This window comes from Alligator sinensis, unplaced genomic scaffold (assembly GCF_000455745.1).
Source record: "Alligator sinensis unplaced genomic scaffold, ASM45574v1 scaffold874_1, whole genome shotgun sequence".
Taxonomy (NCBI): Eukaryota; Metazoa; Chordata; order Crocodylia; family Alligatoridae; genus Alligator; species Alligator sinensis.
In genome coordinates this window covers 1,308,008-1,323,855 of record NW_005842302.1, presented here as the reverse complement: position 1 = coordinate 1,323,855, position 15,848 = coordinate 1,308,008, and the positions used below count along the sequence as shown (strand labels likewise).

Below are 15,848 nucleotides of genomic sequence, written 5' to 3'. Positions count from 1 at the left end.
GCCTGGGTTTTGTAGATCCCAAACCTAGTGTCTAACCTTCCCATGCATTAGATGAGCAAAGCCACCAAACAGAGCTGTGGATTCCACAAATGACAGCACAGCACCTAGAAGTGCTGCAGTGTGCAGCATAGCAACAGATTTTTTTGCAACTCCAGCCCCAAATCTCTTGAATGTCTTGTGCTGAATGAAAGCAGAAGCCTCCAGCAGGAAAGAGGAATCCATTTTGTTCTTCCTCAGTAATTGCAACTTTTTTATTCAAGCCTCTGCCTCATTCAAAGGTGTTTACATGAATAATGCTACAGTCCTCTCCTGAACAGGGATACCAGCCTGCTCAACAGCAGTGATGGATTATCTCGTTCACCTTCATTATCCAGAGGAAAGCAAAAGCAGTCAGAGGGGGAAGGGAGGCACAGGAGGCCTTATATGAGATAACTACAAGGGGGCCTGGCCTGACCTTACTGTTACCTAAAGAAAACCAGTTATAGAAGTATTACATTCACCTACTGCTGTTGTTTGGCTTCCTTTTCTGGTTCAATAACCCCACTCCAAGCATCCTTATGGTTCCTCCCTTTGGAGGTGTGTTGAATCTATGGGGAGATGTGTTTCCTCTGTGTAGAAGTCAAATCTACCCTCCTGCTAATGAAGAAGTGCCCCTCAAAACTGCTCCACTCCCAGGAGATATTGCATAGTGTTACCCTCTAATACCTCTTTAAAGGTCATCACATCTTGTAGGTCAACAGCCAGGTCATACCCATTTTCCATCCCTGCTGTCTAATAAGAGGAGCCTTTCTTAGTATAACTGAGATTAGTCTGAAGTGTAATCACACTTAAGTTAACCTTAGAGGAAAACATGCTCAAATGCGTGGAAGGATTCTGGTGAGCCTGTTTGTTGAAAGAAGGGGGGCAGAGGAAGAATCTGGGGACAACAGCAGCTTTGCTTTGCACTGCAGTAAGTTGTACTGGAACCTCTGGGCCAATTCCAGATTTCTTAAGAAATGGGACAAAGTAGCCATTCAACTTAATTTATTTTACAAAATAGCTAAAGAAAAATATAAAAAAAGTGACAGTTCCCCTCCCCTGGCTGGGCTAAATCCCAGTTCCAGCATGCCTGAGGGGAGCATTAGTGATCCCCAGCAGGGGTTAGAAACAATGGGCACATAGCTCCTGCTAAATTAAAAACCTTTTTTCTGGACTCCAGGCAGCTGTCCCTAACCCACTGCCTCAGAGCTACCCCTTCCTGAGCCACATTCTGGTCTGTTGCTTCCAGTTAAGGCAGGAATTTCCAGGATGCTGGCTGCACTGGAGGCAGCATCTATCACAGGCAGAGATCAGGATTTCCCACGTGCTCAATACGGAATATGGCTGGCAGTAAATCCCGCACAGAGGGCAAGGGAATCTCTCAACCATCTGAGTTTCATTATCCAAGCACCATCTAAGCCTGGCTTCCCAGTTCAGCTGAGCAGCCTCTTCCGGGAGTAAGTTCTGCCAAGGGGCCGTCTCTGGAAGGCCATACTGTGGAACGGGGACACTTCCTGCTCTGCAGCACCAGGAAAGACATCCAGGTTGTCGTCTGCACAGGAAAGAAGAGATCTAATGAGAGCCTGACCCCAGTCACTTTAAGACCCTTTCCCAGGAAACCCAACACCAGCTGGAAGCACTGAGGAAAAGCAACACAGCCACTTCACTGCTTACAGCCAATCTTTCCACTGTCCTCTCCAAGGAGAATAGAGTTCAGCTTGGTCTATGCTTCTATGTAAAGCTTCTGAGGAGCCAGAGGGCATGGCCTGTTGAGTGCATACAGGAACAAGCTCCCCCTGCCCTGGCCCTCTGCATACACATGCCTTCTGAGCAAGTACTGCACTACTTGCACTGCTTCCCCCTGTGGACAGATCACAGGTCCATTTGAGCCCAACCCCTCCATATTTGGTGGTTACCTCCAGTGCACTTCCTCCAAGATGGTGGTGTTTGTCCCTGGTAAAGCAGCGGAGACTGAGTCAGTGCCCGAAGGCCGCTTGCCGAGAGGGAGCTCTTGACTGGCGGAGTTAAGCCTGGAGAAGAACATGGAGACATGACAATGCAGCCTTCCCATGAAGCCCTGTAACGTGAGCATGGCACACAGGAAACTCAGCCGTCCCCTCTGGTACGTCTCCAAGGGCCCTTGAGCTTACCCAAAATCCACAAGACTTTGCTTACAATACTATGGCTGTCTGCTTTCCTGAAGACCAGTAAGTGGTCAGTAGCTCTAGTAGGAATAAACTAAATAGAACCGCTATTAACATAGCTGCCATTAGCATTGGCCAACATAGCCTTTCTGCTGTCAAGAGCATTGCCACTTACATTCAGTGACACTTCTGATGAGTTACCTGCAGACAAGAGCTGGGAATGCTAACAACTAGTTACATCTGGACAACTACATGCTATTAGGTTGAAGTGACCCACAGATGCCTGCCCTGCAAAAAATCTACCCCAGACTAACTTCAAGACATGTGTATAGTGTTAAAAACCATTTGTGGAAAGAAAGTTGGGTACCGGAGCACGTTAGATTCCAGTGCTGTCCAATATCCTGTCCAAGGCAATAAAACTGTCATAACTTTCCATGGGAAGCCACATCCCAGGCAAAAACCATCTATCAGTGCAACTCCCCCTATCATATCCAGCTTCTTGTCACCACCTAAATGACAACTCTTCCACCCTGGGATTCAGCAGCCTTTTGCTACTGAAGAGCAGCAGCAGGATGTCACTAGGATGACTAACAAATGACTGCACTTGGCCCTGCATCCTTTAGGTAAATGCCTCCAGCCCCCTCTCAGATCTTTTATGCTCCTCTCAGATCTCTCTCCCATTTGCCAATATCTAAGTAACAAGCTGCTCACAACTGATCTCAATATCCCCAAATTCTAATGCTGCTAACCTGGTCTGTGACATGGTGTTTCTGCATTGATCCTAGCTGCAATGCAACATAGCTTGCAGTCCCTCTTCCCCCACCTCCATCTCATTCCCTTTTAGATTATTTCTCCACAAGCATTAGCTATATCTTCCTGTTCCCAGCTAGACAGGTCTCCTACCCCTTTGCATTCCCTGTACACATAGCTCCTTCCAATTCAACATGTTAGGTTTTCATTGATGTGCCATGCAACTACCTGAAGAAAGGAAGACTTCATCGTCCCCTAGGGAGCTCTGCTGTACTTGAGCTCCATTTGAGGATGCTCGGGTTCTACCAGGTAGCACCGTACAAGTTCCCTTTCTGCTTGTCTCATCTGTGGGAGAGCAGACCGGATCCGGGTCAGCATTACTTGTGCAAGACTTCTTTGCTTCTTGTCTGGTTTGCCCATGTGGAGACAGGCGCTGAAAAGCCCGTTTCCTAGACTTCAGGCCCAACACATCCAGGGAAGTGCTCTCGGGAGCTCTGGGTTCTGAGTCACTGGGAGGTGACTGGTCCTGAAGCTTGTAGACTCCTTCCAGCTCAAAATCCACCAGGTGCGAAGCTTTGCTATTATAATCAGAGGTTCTGGCTTCTTCGCCTGTTGACAGGCTTCCCACACAGTCCATACTTTTCTCTATTGGGCCACAGCCAGCATTTGTGTTGTGGCCCACTGCTTTTTTCTTCCGGGGCCAATCTTTGATGGCATCGGGGGTAGTCTTGCCTTTGTACTTTGGGGAAGGTGTCCAGGGCACTCCAGCATCCACACGGGAGGGGGACGGGGTGGTCGAGGCACAGCTGGTGGGGGTGTACGATTGGCATATGTATGTTTGCCCTCCACCCTTCCCAGGCGTAGTATGGGAAGAGCGAAAACAGGAGGGTGAAACACAAGAAGCTGCTAGTTTCCCTGGGTGTCTGCTACACCAAGTGACTGTGAGATCATTGACAGGGCTTTCCTCCTCCTTGGGTTTCCCAGCCTTTGTTTCAGGCTGTCCTTCCAATGGTGAACAAGAGCCAATCTTTTTAATGCGAAGCTTGGGTAGGCCAGAGGCTTGCATCTCTAGTTCAACCTCATAAGCTGTTGGGCTCGCAGAAGCCATGTGATGGTGAATGTTTGGAGTGGAGAACCTGGCTGGGATTTCAGGATTCCTTAGACGAGCAGCAGCCTCCCGCTGCCTTCTGTCTGCAGTGCAGCGCAGGGCATAAGCAGAAGAGGCAGACATTGGTGTAGCATCCACATGGGACGGGGTGGTAGAGGCACAGATAGTGGGGGTGTACGAATGACATATGTATGTTTGCCCTCCACCCTTCCCAGGTGTGGTATGGGAAGAACGAAAGCAGGAGGGTGAAACGCAAGAAGCTGCTAGTTTCCCTGGGTGTCTGCTACAGCAAGCAACTGTGAGATCATTGACAGGGCTTTCTTCCTCCTCAGGTTTGCCAGCCTTTGTTTCAGGCTGTCCTTCCAATGGTGAACAAGAGCCTATCTTCTTAATATGAAGCTTGGGCAGGCCAGAGGCTTGCATTTCCAGTTCAACCTCATAAGCTGTTGGGCTCACAGGAGCCATGTGATGGGGACTGTTTGGAGTGGAGAACCTGGCTGGGATTTCAGGATTCCTTAGGCGAGCAGCAGCCTCCCGCTGCCTTCTGTCTGCAGTGCAGCGCAGGGCATAAGCAGAAGAGGCAGATGTTGGTGTAGAGGACAAAACAGTCAGGCCAGATGAGGAACGTCTCTTATGAGTAAATGGCCTCTGCTGTTTAAACTCTCCTGTTGGCAAAACTGTTGTTTCTGGCAGGTCCTGGCTCTTTCCCGCTTGAGGTTCACTGGGGAGGGATGCCCTAGTGTTTGTGCTAACTGAGGAGGACTCCAACTGCTCATGCGTCTCCACAATATCTAAGCTGTGCACTTGTTCTTTAGCAGAAGGTGAAAAAGAGGCACTCTCTTCCAGACTTTTCTGCTTCTCTCTTGGAGAGGAGCCCTGAGCCTCTAGACCCACTAGTTCCTTTCTCTCTACCATGGGAATTTTTCCAGAAGCCTTGAAAATCCAGTTGCTTTCTGCAGAAGGCCTAACATTGGCATTGCTGTATTGTTTCTCATTTCCAGAAGCCTTTGCAGGTAGAAGAGCAATATTTTCTTCTCCAGATTTAGTTTTACATTTGGCCTGCTCAGGGTCATGGAGCAGAGACCTGAGGGCTTTCTTTGGGGATGTACAAATAGCATTTGGAGACTTTAGAGCGCCTGTGTCCAGAGCTTTTATGGAGGAATCAAGAGGAGAATAATTAGATTCTTTCTGCATCTTTGAGGCAGATTTTGGAGATAAAGGAACACTCACTGGGCTCCTAGATTGTCTTGCAGGTGTACATCTGAATTTCCTGGGAGTTCTTTCTACTTCTTGAGGTACTGGCTCCAAAGTGATGTTTGACTCTGGATTTCCCTGAGTCTCTGTCTCGAGAATTTGCCTTTTAGGACCAGCTGGAGATGCTGAATTTTGAGTGGATCTCAAGGAGCGTCTGGGAGTTTGCAGATCTGTGGTAAATTTTTCTTGAACCGGAGATGAAAACTGGGTGGCTGTGCATGGACTAGAATCTTTCAGAGGTGACCCAGATGCATCTAGCACTCCATCCACTGCCTGCTCTCTTGTTGTTTGTAACCTCACCTTCTTGTGAGGGGTGGGAAGTCTTTTCTCTGGAGAACAGTCTTTCCCAGGAGTTATTTGTACTAAACAATGTCTCCTCCTCTTGTTAAGTTCAGGTGGTGACTTGTCCTTGTGTCTAGAAGGGGAGTAGAACTTGCCCAAACATTTAGCTACAGACTGCTTGACAGCTGGACCTTTGCCAGGGGCCTTCTCCAGACTTTTTGGTGTTCTGCACAGAGCACGAGGTGATTTCCTTGACATTTTACTAGACGAACTCAGTGGTTTCTGGGTAGCCTTGCGAGGAGTTTTTCTAGGAGTCTGTAGAAAGAAAATGAGAGAAATTGATGAAGTCTGTACTGTTCTCATGGTAGGCATTGTCATCTTGGCACCACTTCCTGAGAATAAAAACATGGAAACTAAAACTAGCAAGAAATGATGCACAATTTAACAGAAGTTCTTATTCAAAGACAGCTTGAACTACGTCTGTGGAAGGAGAGAGAGTGAGAGAGTGCAAAAAAATGTTTCTACCTGAAAGCTAACTGGCTTCTCCAAGTCAAAGGAGTTGTGTCTTGTTCTCCTTGTGCCAGGTAAATCTTTCACCGTAGGGCTGCTTATATCAATAACTGCTCCAAAAAAAAGCCTCTTGGGAGACTGGATGGTTGGGTTATTGGGATGTAGCGTAATATCTACAGAGGAAGAGAGGACAATTAGACTGGCACCAAGAAGTGTGGGTCAAGAAAAACAGAAGCCATAGTGCTCTCTGCTGGCTACCCATTTTGTAACAGTCTGAGCCAAGGTATTATTGCTTTCTGGAACTAAACAGCTGAACTAGCACTTCTAGGAAGGGTCCTCTAGGACAAAGCTGGTGAGGGAGAGAAAAAAAAATAGCGCAACTTCATGTTCACCACCTTGCCCCATGTGACCCATGACTAGAGCCTACAGCTGCTCTGACAATACAGTTCCTAAACTCTTCAACATATAATTCTTCTGAAGAAAAAATGAGGAAGATTCCATCTGGGTGAGTCTGTGTTGTGCTGCCACACAGGAGACCTAGTCTGAAGCAGTTTTAGGATTTCAATGCTGACTGAAGCCATGCTATATTTAACAGGAAGTAAGCAGTGGGTCAGGCAGCCAAACTCTTCCCTAGCTGCCAGAGTAAATCTCTTTAATCATAGGAGCCACTGCAATGCAACTCCCAGTACAAAATACTATACTTGGTGGGGCTGGCCTTTTCTGGCAATAAAGAATGTTATGAAATTTATCTCATCTCAAGTGAACAACACCTTAAAACCTCTAGAGAGTGTCATCTCTTGCTCACACCAACCAAATGCTGGCTTTTCAGGCCAGCAAGATGGAGCTCTGTACTTCCAATACCTAAATCCTGGTGAATGGAGGACTCTTCCTGCTGCCCTAGACGCACTCTCTGCATATTCTGCGAGTTGGACTGTGTTGTAGAGTAGAAAAAGCCAGAGTGTGTCCTATTCAATGACAGCTGTTTGATGCGTGGGCTTCTTCTTAAACCCCCATCTGCAAGACAAGAATACCATCGGGGCACTGCTCTGATTTACATGCAACACCCTCCAGGAAGAACCCATAGCTGGCAGACAAGCAACTCAGGAAGGAACAAGGAGGCACTTTTTTTAAATGTTTCAATGCAACTTCAGAGATCTAAGAGTTTCACAACACTTAGCAAGAAGTGAGATATTCATGTCAGAAATAGGGACAGATTCTAGCTTGGAATCATGCTCTGCCTCCCTCAAGTTCTTCATTCAGGTTTCAGTTAGAGAAGTTATTTGCTCCCTTCAAAACTCTTGTATTAACTGTGCCAAGCATAGAACTACTAGTATCTTCTGCTCCAGAGGTGACTGCATTTCATCTGCAGGAAAATGATCTTCATATATGTTAATATGGAGAATGAGGACCAAGTTGGCTGATGTATGTCACAACACTGTCCGCTGTGACATGGTAAAAAGGGAAGATAGTCCACGTATATTAAAATTAACACTCACCACTCATGGTCTTCTCAGGAGATTCTTCTACAACACTGATATCAGAACCTGGATCAGAACTCCTGGGAGAAACAGTTCATGTTTCAGAGTCACCAACACCATCCACATTCGCAAATAAAACAACAATTAACAACTGCACAGAGCACCACTTGTCAAAGCTACGTGGAACTGCACATTACTCTCCAAGTGTCATCAGATCTTATCATCCCCTCCCAAGTCTCTAACCAAAGGACATCCTTCCAGCTGTGGCATAGATTAGCAAACATCAGACAGGAGCAGTCTCCACAAACTGTCCATGTTTTGGCCATCCAGCTCTTAGTACAGGAATTCAGAATTACCCCATCTTATTTGCTCACCGGCCTTTGATCTGTTTATGAAGCAGTCTCCTGGAGATTTGCTTGTGCAGTGGTGTCTCTGCAACTCTCTTGGTCAGTAGTGTGCGATGGTCTGAAATTGAAGCAGCGGAGTACATGATTAGACTGAATTGATGAGGTGACTCAGACTAAGGAAGCAACAAAAATTTGAGATGTATAAGATCTACTTTAGCCATTGTGTAATGTAGGTGAATAGCTTTAGACTTCAGTTTAAAGCACTGCAAGGAAAGCCCCCCAACTCTCATAGCTACCTTTACACACCTTCCATTTTAAATTTATATAGGAAGGTTTCTCTGAAACCTTGGTACAAACAGAGCACATGCCTGATACAACTGACCCATTCACTTACTGTTCACATGTACCCCTCTTTTCATTTCTCTGCCTTATTAAGCCTCAAATCCTTATTCTTGAGGCTATAAGGTAGTTAAAAGGACCAAGCCTTAAAAGCAGTTTTTTAGGGCAGGATGCCTGTCTCTCCAAAGATCTGTATAGCAATGAGCCTTATTAGGGTTCTCTAGAAAACAACTAGTAGCATCAGTAACTTAAATTGCAAGGCTAAACCAGCATTTCCATGGAGTAATTTAAGTGAAGAGAATAGAAATATAGATGCCTATTATCATGATCACTCTGGAGGTCCAATTTATTACCAAATTTACTTTTTTTAGGGTGGAACCTGCACAGCCCTTCAAGTATTCATTTAAAACCATTTGTGTAAGAATTCAGCCACCTTCTTTGTGCCACGGCAGTCAAATGCATTAAGAAGGCCCAACACAAAGGACAGCTGCCTCAAAATGCAGGATTTCTCATAATTTCCATCTGCCCCACCTTTTATAAAGGGGCAGACTTAGTCAATAAAGGTGCATATGATTAATAGGTGATAAGGTCCTTCTTTAACATACTGTAACTGTATACACTTCTCTTACAAGATTTGTCTTTGTGAGACTCTACAAGGTTTTCAATTAACAGTGTTTGTTTGGATTTAAACAGTGCAGGAGATAATATTTTAACTGGATCTTGCCATACCTTCTCCTCCATATCAAATGCATCTGCTCTGAAGTTGGAGTTACCAGGAAAGAATTTCTCTTTCTTTGGTGGGTGGAAGTGATGAAGAAAAGATTAACTGCTGGTAGATGCAGTGTGTTGGGAGCTCTATCCTACCTCTAGTACCCTCATCCGAGTAGCTGCGTTTGTGCTTCACACCTTCCACAGCAGATACTGACTGACTTCGAGGCATCTTCTTTAGAGACCTTTTTGATGGAGAAAGCATATCCTCATTGAAGAGGTTCCTTCTCACCTTTGTCACCTCTGGAAACAACACGGAGCGAAAAATGAGCAGATATACAATAGAAACGTAATTCGCTCTTAACACAATGCAGTTAGAAAGGACATAAGTAAGCCTACACTGGATACTGATGAAAGCAGATAACCTTTCAGGAGTGTAAAAGAGCACTGGGGCACTGAAAAGCTGGAAAATATCACTGGCCATGCTCTCCCCATCCTCCTCCTGGATTTCTTTTGAGTGTTAATGTCTCTGTGCTTTCTAGCTATATGTTGCTGTCACAGGCTAAGGAGAAAGCAGCTACTTGGAGTTTCAGATGCCAAATAATCTCAGTTAGGATTACTGGAAATATATGCTTTCAAGAATCCAAGCTGTAGCAAGGGGTGTTAGAGATTTATTGCCTTATGCTATGTGCAAATAATATAGTGTCATTTTTGTGCATACACAAGTGTGTGGAGTGAATTCACTCCAACTCATACTTTTCCTCAGACCACTTCCCTCAACATATCTATTTGTATATAATGAAATCAGTCTAAGCAAAAACGCATTTAGCTTTTTGTGAAATAAAACAGAAGTCTTCATACCTTGTGCTGCCTCTTTCTGCAAGACAGGCATCTGTTTGGGTTTCTCAGCAGCAAGGTAAGAGCGAGAATTTTCCTGAAATTAAGAAGTAGCGTGATTTACTTAAGGGTTAAGCTGCTATTTTTTTATTCATAAGAATCAAGCCCCTCCCCTGACCTCCCTAGAAGTTACATTTACACAAAATATGTTATCAAGTTCTGCCTCAGAATGAGGTCTGGGTAGCTCATCCTATGCACTCATTCAATGGGCAAAGAACATTTGCAAGATCATGGATTCTGCACTTCTGTTTGGGATCAAAATGCTGCTGTGCCTGCAGAAGCTGCCTCACCCAATGCCTATGGGAAAGCTTTACCTTTCTGATGGGATTCTTTGGAAGTTGGGGCATTTCAACTTGGCGCAAGTTTTGTGACGTTTCTGTCATACTCCTGTGTCTGGCTAAGGCACTGTTCCTGTAGCAAGGACAAAAAAAAAGCAATCACAATAAAAACAGAGATGCAGTTACCAGCTATACCACAATGTCCTAAGCAACTTATTTGAGTTTGCTTCTATAGGCAGGCGATTCAACTTCTCCCCATACAGGTAAAATGGTGTCTCTTTGGGATACCAACTAGGTCATGTTATCTGTATTGTGAGGCACCTTTAGATGTTTGAAGATAAACAACCTCAACTGGGGCCCAAAGCCAAGGCTGAAATACCTCTTTCATTTGTGCAAAAGCACATAGTCTAGACCAGCCACTGGCTAGGGATCCTGAAGTAATCAATTCAATCTTAGCCACAAATTTTCGGGACCCCTATAAGCTCCTACAGCCAAGCATAACCATTTACATGGAAAAGACTTATAGCTTTGCCTGGGTATTATATATATGTTATTGCATACACACAAGTGATGCTTAAGGCTACAAGGTCCCATAGTGTGCAGAACTTTCAGCACCAAAGGAGGTAAAATGCAGATTCATTGTTTCTGTGGGCTCCCTTCAGCACCTTTGCAGTCTACTAAGTAGTAGAGTTTCTTTAAAAAGAAAAAAAAAAAAGAAGAAATCAAATCCAAGTGCTACACTACCACCACTGAAGCACAAAATGCTTCCTGGGAAAGAAACTGGGAAACCAGTTATAAAAAAAGGTGAAGCAGCATTCCAACTCTGTTACCCACCAACTAATCAGTTGCACAATAAGCAGTGCTTGCTCTGATGTCACATGGTACAAGATGTATACACCTGCATTAGGTGACTAACACTAATTTTAAGGAAAGAAGTTTACTGACTGTTGAAATGTTATGCTCTCATAAGTTTAAATTGAGTCAGAGGCCCAAACCACAATTCTCCATTAGCAGCCCACAGCAGTACAATGACCACCCTCCAAGTTAGGACATAGTCCCAGAAGCAAATACCTAACTGCTAATGCACACACAAGATCAGCAATTTTCAGATTGCTCTGTCTAGGTATCCAACAAGAGCCCACCAGGACGGGGACCGTAACTGCTGTAGCTAATCAGCCAGAGGACTTAGGAATGAAGCAAACCACTTCCCCTCAATTATCACCTTCTTTTCTTGGCAGATCTGGTGCGCAGTTCCTCCAGCTGTTCTGTCTCTGTGCTTGGAGCCGGGGCTGATGGCAAGGATTGGGGATGGGTTGGAGATTTGCTATCCATAGTCACGGAGTCATCACTAAAAAAGTCTGAAGGCAGAACAGATGCCAGCTTCGGGGGAATCTGTGTGCCCAGACTGTAGTAAAGATTCCCAAGGATCCTCGGTATAGAATCCATATACCTGGAATGTACCATGCTGTATGTTAAACACACAATTAACCCCCAAATTCCATTTCCTGTGGCTTTCACTTCCATGTTCTGTACCAGGCCTTTATTTAGAGTTACAAGATCCTGCTCAGACTGGACAACTCCGTTTTTGATGGAGAGTAAAAGCTCTTTTGTCCTTTCTTTAGCCATCAGGATAAAGTGGACCAAGTAGAATAAGTCTGAGCTAGCACATTTCCAGGATAGTCTTACAAAGCCATCTTAAATCAATATTCAAAGCTTCACTGTTTATCCATGATAAGTACATAAGCTTATATGCCCCTGATAGCACTTAATATTTGGTCATTATCATAAAACACTTACAATGCTAGGACTTCCTCCAAAAACTTTGTAAGGTATCCTGGGTCTTCAGCCAGACACAAAATACGCAGCATCTCTGTCATCTGTAAGAGAGGATGAAATTGGGAAGGAGTCATAGACCAGTCACTTCCAACAAGAGACTCTTTGATTAATGGTGGAAACGGAGACCATGGTGAGCAAGCTATAGGTTTCTGGTCAGCGATCCTATTCCTAACTAGAACACAGCCAGTCCAGTTTACTTGCCTCTTCTACCAGTTGCTCCATTTCATCTGTGCTGTTCTGTAGGAAGGGGCACTGCAGGCACATCTCAAGGCGCAGAAATATCTGAAGCTGGCACCTATGCAGAAACAGTAAGTAGTCACTTACTACCACTCTTTCAGAAACAGTAAGTAGTCACTTACTACCATTCTTTCCAAACTATAATATTCACTAATAAACCTTTAAAAAATGGGCTTTTCTTCTTTTTCAGCATAGACGTGGTTAGTCATCTTCTCTGAAAGCATCACTTTTTATCATAAGAGCCTGTATCATGTTTCTCTGCATAGCAAGACGCACACTGAAGGGAAATTAATTTACCAAGGCAGACAGTACCAAAGGTTTGCCACAGAAATGCATTTCTAATTGCATTAGTGTGACAGGTAAAGCAACTACCCAGTACCGATGAAAACTGTAAGTCACAGTAAATAGAATATCATCTCTCTTACTCTCTGACTTTATTTTCCTTGTCAGGATTGGTACCATACTCTTGTCGGAGGGCTTTGCTGGTCTTCAAGAGATGGCTTCTGACTCTGTCCACACAGGCTACCTAAAGATGCACAGAACAATACTTCAGAAGCTCACAGGTACTTTCACTCCTCATGTGGTAAATTCTGGCCCTACCCTATTTAATTCTATGGAAAGCAGCTCAATTCCAGATTCAATTCCTCCTTTTCCTAGGGGCAGGGTTACCTTTTTTTTTGTTTTTCTTTCTTTTTTTAAGTGGTACAGGAAGTAGTAGGATGACCGTGAACAAAGGAATATATAGACCAAAATCATATGAGAGCTGCCACTCAGTCAGTCAGTCAGTCAGACATACAACAGAATAATCTTCATAGCATAGGACATGTTAATGAGAAAGGACAAAGGATCATACACTTGCCTCTGGCAAAGGAAGGATTAAAATGATCTAACAGGCCTGTTACCATCTCTAATTTCTGTGAATTATCAGGTAGCTTTAAAGCAAACCAAACCAATATCATCTCAATGAAATATTCATCTACAGTTCTGGACTCAATAAAAGTAAAATCCAACTTGTGGAGCTTTTGGGAGGCAGGAAAAAGCGGCACACGGCTTGGGTTTTGATTCCAGGAGCCTCAAAACAGTTTTGGAACTGTGATCCAAAAAAGCTTTTTGTCTTCATTATTTATGAACTGGCCAATTTTTGAGTGTCTATGTACATGCTCCAGGGTGGGGGAGGTGGCATTTTAACTAGAGCTCCCACACAGCTGCTCCAGTTAAAGTACCACAGTGTCACATGTATTAAGCCCCCATGCATTTAAAAGTGACCGTGGGATGCTTTATCTAAAGCTGGTTAAACAAGGTTTAGATAAAGCACCCCCAACAGCCATTTTAAAATGCACAGGGGCTTAATACACATGATGCTGCAGCAATGCCACAGCGTTCTAATTACAACACAGAGCAGACTCGATTAATTGAGCCTGTTCCAATGCATTCTAATCAGAATGCCAAGGAGCATGTGTTCAGGTAGGCTTTGTTTCTAAATAAGCTCCTAGACCCAGAACCTCTGCAGCCATTTCTTATATCACTCACATAAATACATTTTTCTCTTAAATAAGTGCCAAGTCAGTTGACTTGAGTTCACAAAGAATTTTCCTTAGGACTCCAAGGTAATATATTCATTACAGCAGCCTGATCCTTATGCAAGTTACCCAGTCCTGGCAGAAGAACTTAGGTTTCTTATTTTCTATAGACACGCACACAAAAGTAAGATGAAATTGTACAGTTACAAAAACGGTAAGAGTTTTTCTTTAAATTCATGCTTCAGTAGTGAACCTCAGGTACAACTTTCATTAAAAGCTCACACCTCTGGAATCCCAGAGCCTGAGGTTAGGTGCCCATAGATCCTTATCTTCACATGGAATTAACTGGAACGACCTGTGTTAACTGACAGCATATGCACATGTGAACAGGTTTCCCTACCTCTTTCTCTGGGGCATCTTGTATTTTCAGAAACCTTTTAATGGCCAGGACCATATTCTGGGCACATGCACACAAGAGAACATCTCCCTCAGTCACAGCCTTCTGGTGGCTTGCAGTTAAATGGGAAAGCAGCTCATCCTCCGTTTTGAAATCTGGAAGATATGCAACACAAAGTAACTAAAAGCAAGCAGTAAAGAATGGACAGAACTGGCTGCCCTTTCCAGTTAGAAGCTATTAAAAAGAACAGCTGTTTTCTTGCAAAGAGATGGACAGACCACAAGATTTACCAAAGGAAACATTCTGAACATAGCTCCTTCAATAGTTCTACAGTGTAAAACTAACCACACTCTGTGAAATCCAGTCACTACAAAAGGTCCAGGAGAGTAACTTTCAGAGAGAAAAAGCATCGCTTTTGCTGACCTGAGGAGGAAGAATCCCAAGCTCAAGACAGCTACCTTGGTAGGCTACACAACTATTTACTCTTCCTGCTATCTCCATATACCCTGCCACAAACTTGAGTTGACAAACCTGCCCAACACATACCTTTGGGGATTTTCAGGGCTCTTCCTCTTTCTTCTAGCTTATCATCTGATCTCTTTACTGACAACCTCTGAGGCACCTTCTCACCAGCTGCTGGGGGCGCACAGTCTGGCTGAAATTTCTGAGCCTTGACATTCAGTCTTGCTACATTGAGCATCTGCAGGGAGCGGGACATGCTCTTCATCTTCTGCCGGACTGGAGTTCGGGGCACTCCACCTGGAGAACACATGCGGTGAGTTTCTTCAGGCTCTGGCTACTTAGAGTTCTGAGACTACCCATCCACACTCACCATCTAGCAGAACAATGGCATTGAAAGACAGAAGGAATCCAGTAATGGCATTTTTATAGTTTTTACTGTCTTTAAATCTACAAATTTCAGCAGTCAGTCTCCTTTTCAAACTACGACTCTCCAGTAAGCAAGGAAAAATGGAGGCCGCCAACTCGGAGCTGTGATGTTTTCAGTTTGCTTGTCATGGACATGGAACATTGTCACAAACCCCCAGTGTAACTCTTAGGCGCAGACACCTGTTGCATTCTCAGTCATAAAAGGACCAGTGGCCAGAGTGTATGCTCAAGGTACCCTACAGGAGAGCTGGGACTAGAATAACAATCCCGGAAGAGTCAAGAGTGAGCCAGTGGTAAAGGGCTTCGTTTTCGAAAACAATGAAAACAGGAATATTTAAGTAGGAAAACTTATAAGCAAGGAACTTGGGTTGCTCTAAGACTATCCTATTGAAACCTATATAGAAACAGAATTGTTTTTAATTCAGAAAATGAGCTTTACCAGTTTCACAAGAGACTTCCATTAATTTATTATTTAAAATGCTTCTGCCTAATAAAGGTTTTCTATGTTTTCTAATGACTTAGAAAAAATAAACCCTTTGAAAGTCCTACCTTCCCTTCCTGTTCCCTTAGAAGTCAGAATGACTCATGTTTTCCAAATAAATTCAGTATGTTTTCTATTATGTATTTCTAAACCAAATGGGAGCCTGAACATAAAAATGTGATATCACGAGTACAGAAGCCCTGCTAAACAAAAAGAAGGAAATACGTTTGTTTTGAAAACACTTTCCTTCACCTAAGAAAGGACCTGATAAAGCAATCACTTTGTTTCCGATAAACAGCTTGAAAATTCTGAGTACATGTCTACTTGGAGTAGAGGGTTTATAATACAAAATATAGGCCTCTGCTAGTCACATCAG

General features: G+C 44.0%; 1 protein-coding gene across 1 annotated transcript in view; it reads right to left on the bottom strand.

Annotated features, from left to right (window-relative positions):
- Nucleotides 1–275: 275 nt before the first annotated feature.
- Nucleotides 276–15,848, bottom strand: part of TICRR (TOPBP1 interacting checkpoint and replication regulator) — a 21,985-nt gene continuing 6,412 nt past the window's right edge. Inside the window, exons 7-22 of the mRNA XM_006028285.3 lie at nucleotides 14,650–14,862; nucleotides 14,107–14,258; nucleotides 12,612–12,712; nucleotides 12,151–12,244; nucleotides 11,911–11,990; nucleotides 11,336–11,563; nucleotides 10,150–10,246; nucleotides 9,800–9,872; nucleotides 9,095–9,241; nucleotides 7,919–8,009; nucleotides 7,563–7,624; nucleotides 6,928–7,080; nucleotides 6,082–6,239; nucleotides 3,141–5,871; nucleotides 1,935–2,048; nucleotides 276–1,570 (exon numbers count right to left, since the gene is read on the bottom strand). Coding sequence (XP_006028347.1) covers nucleotides 1,452–1,570; nucleotides 1,935–2,048; nucleotides 3,141–5,871; nucleotides 6,082–6,239; nucleotides 6,928–7,080; nucleotides 7,563–7,624; nucleotides 7,919–8,009; nucleotides 9,095–9,241; nucleotides 9,800–9,872; nucleotides 10,150–10,246; nucleotides 11,336–11,563; nucleotides 11,911–11,990; nucleotides 12,151–12,244; nucleotides 12,612–12,712; nucleotides 14,107–14,258; nucleotides 14,650–14,862 — 4,613 coding nt within the window. The 3' untranslated portion in view covers nucleotides 276–1,451. The remainder of the gene's footprint in view (nucleotides 1,571–1,934; nucleotides 2,049–3,140; nucleotides 5,872–6,081; nucleotides 6,240–6,927; nucleotides 7,081–7,562; nucleotides 7,625–7,918; nucleotides 8,010–9,094; nucleotides 9,242–9,799; nucleotides 9,873–10,149; nucleotides 10,247–11,335; nucleotides 11,564–11,910; nucleotides 11,991–12,150; nucleotides 12,245–12,611; nucleotides 12,713–14,106; nucleotides 14,259–14,649; nucleotides 14,863–15,848) is intronic.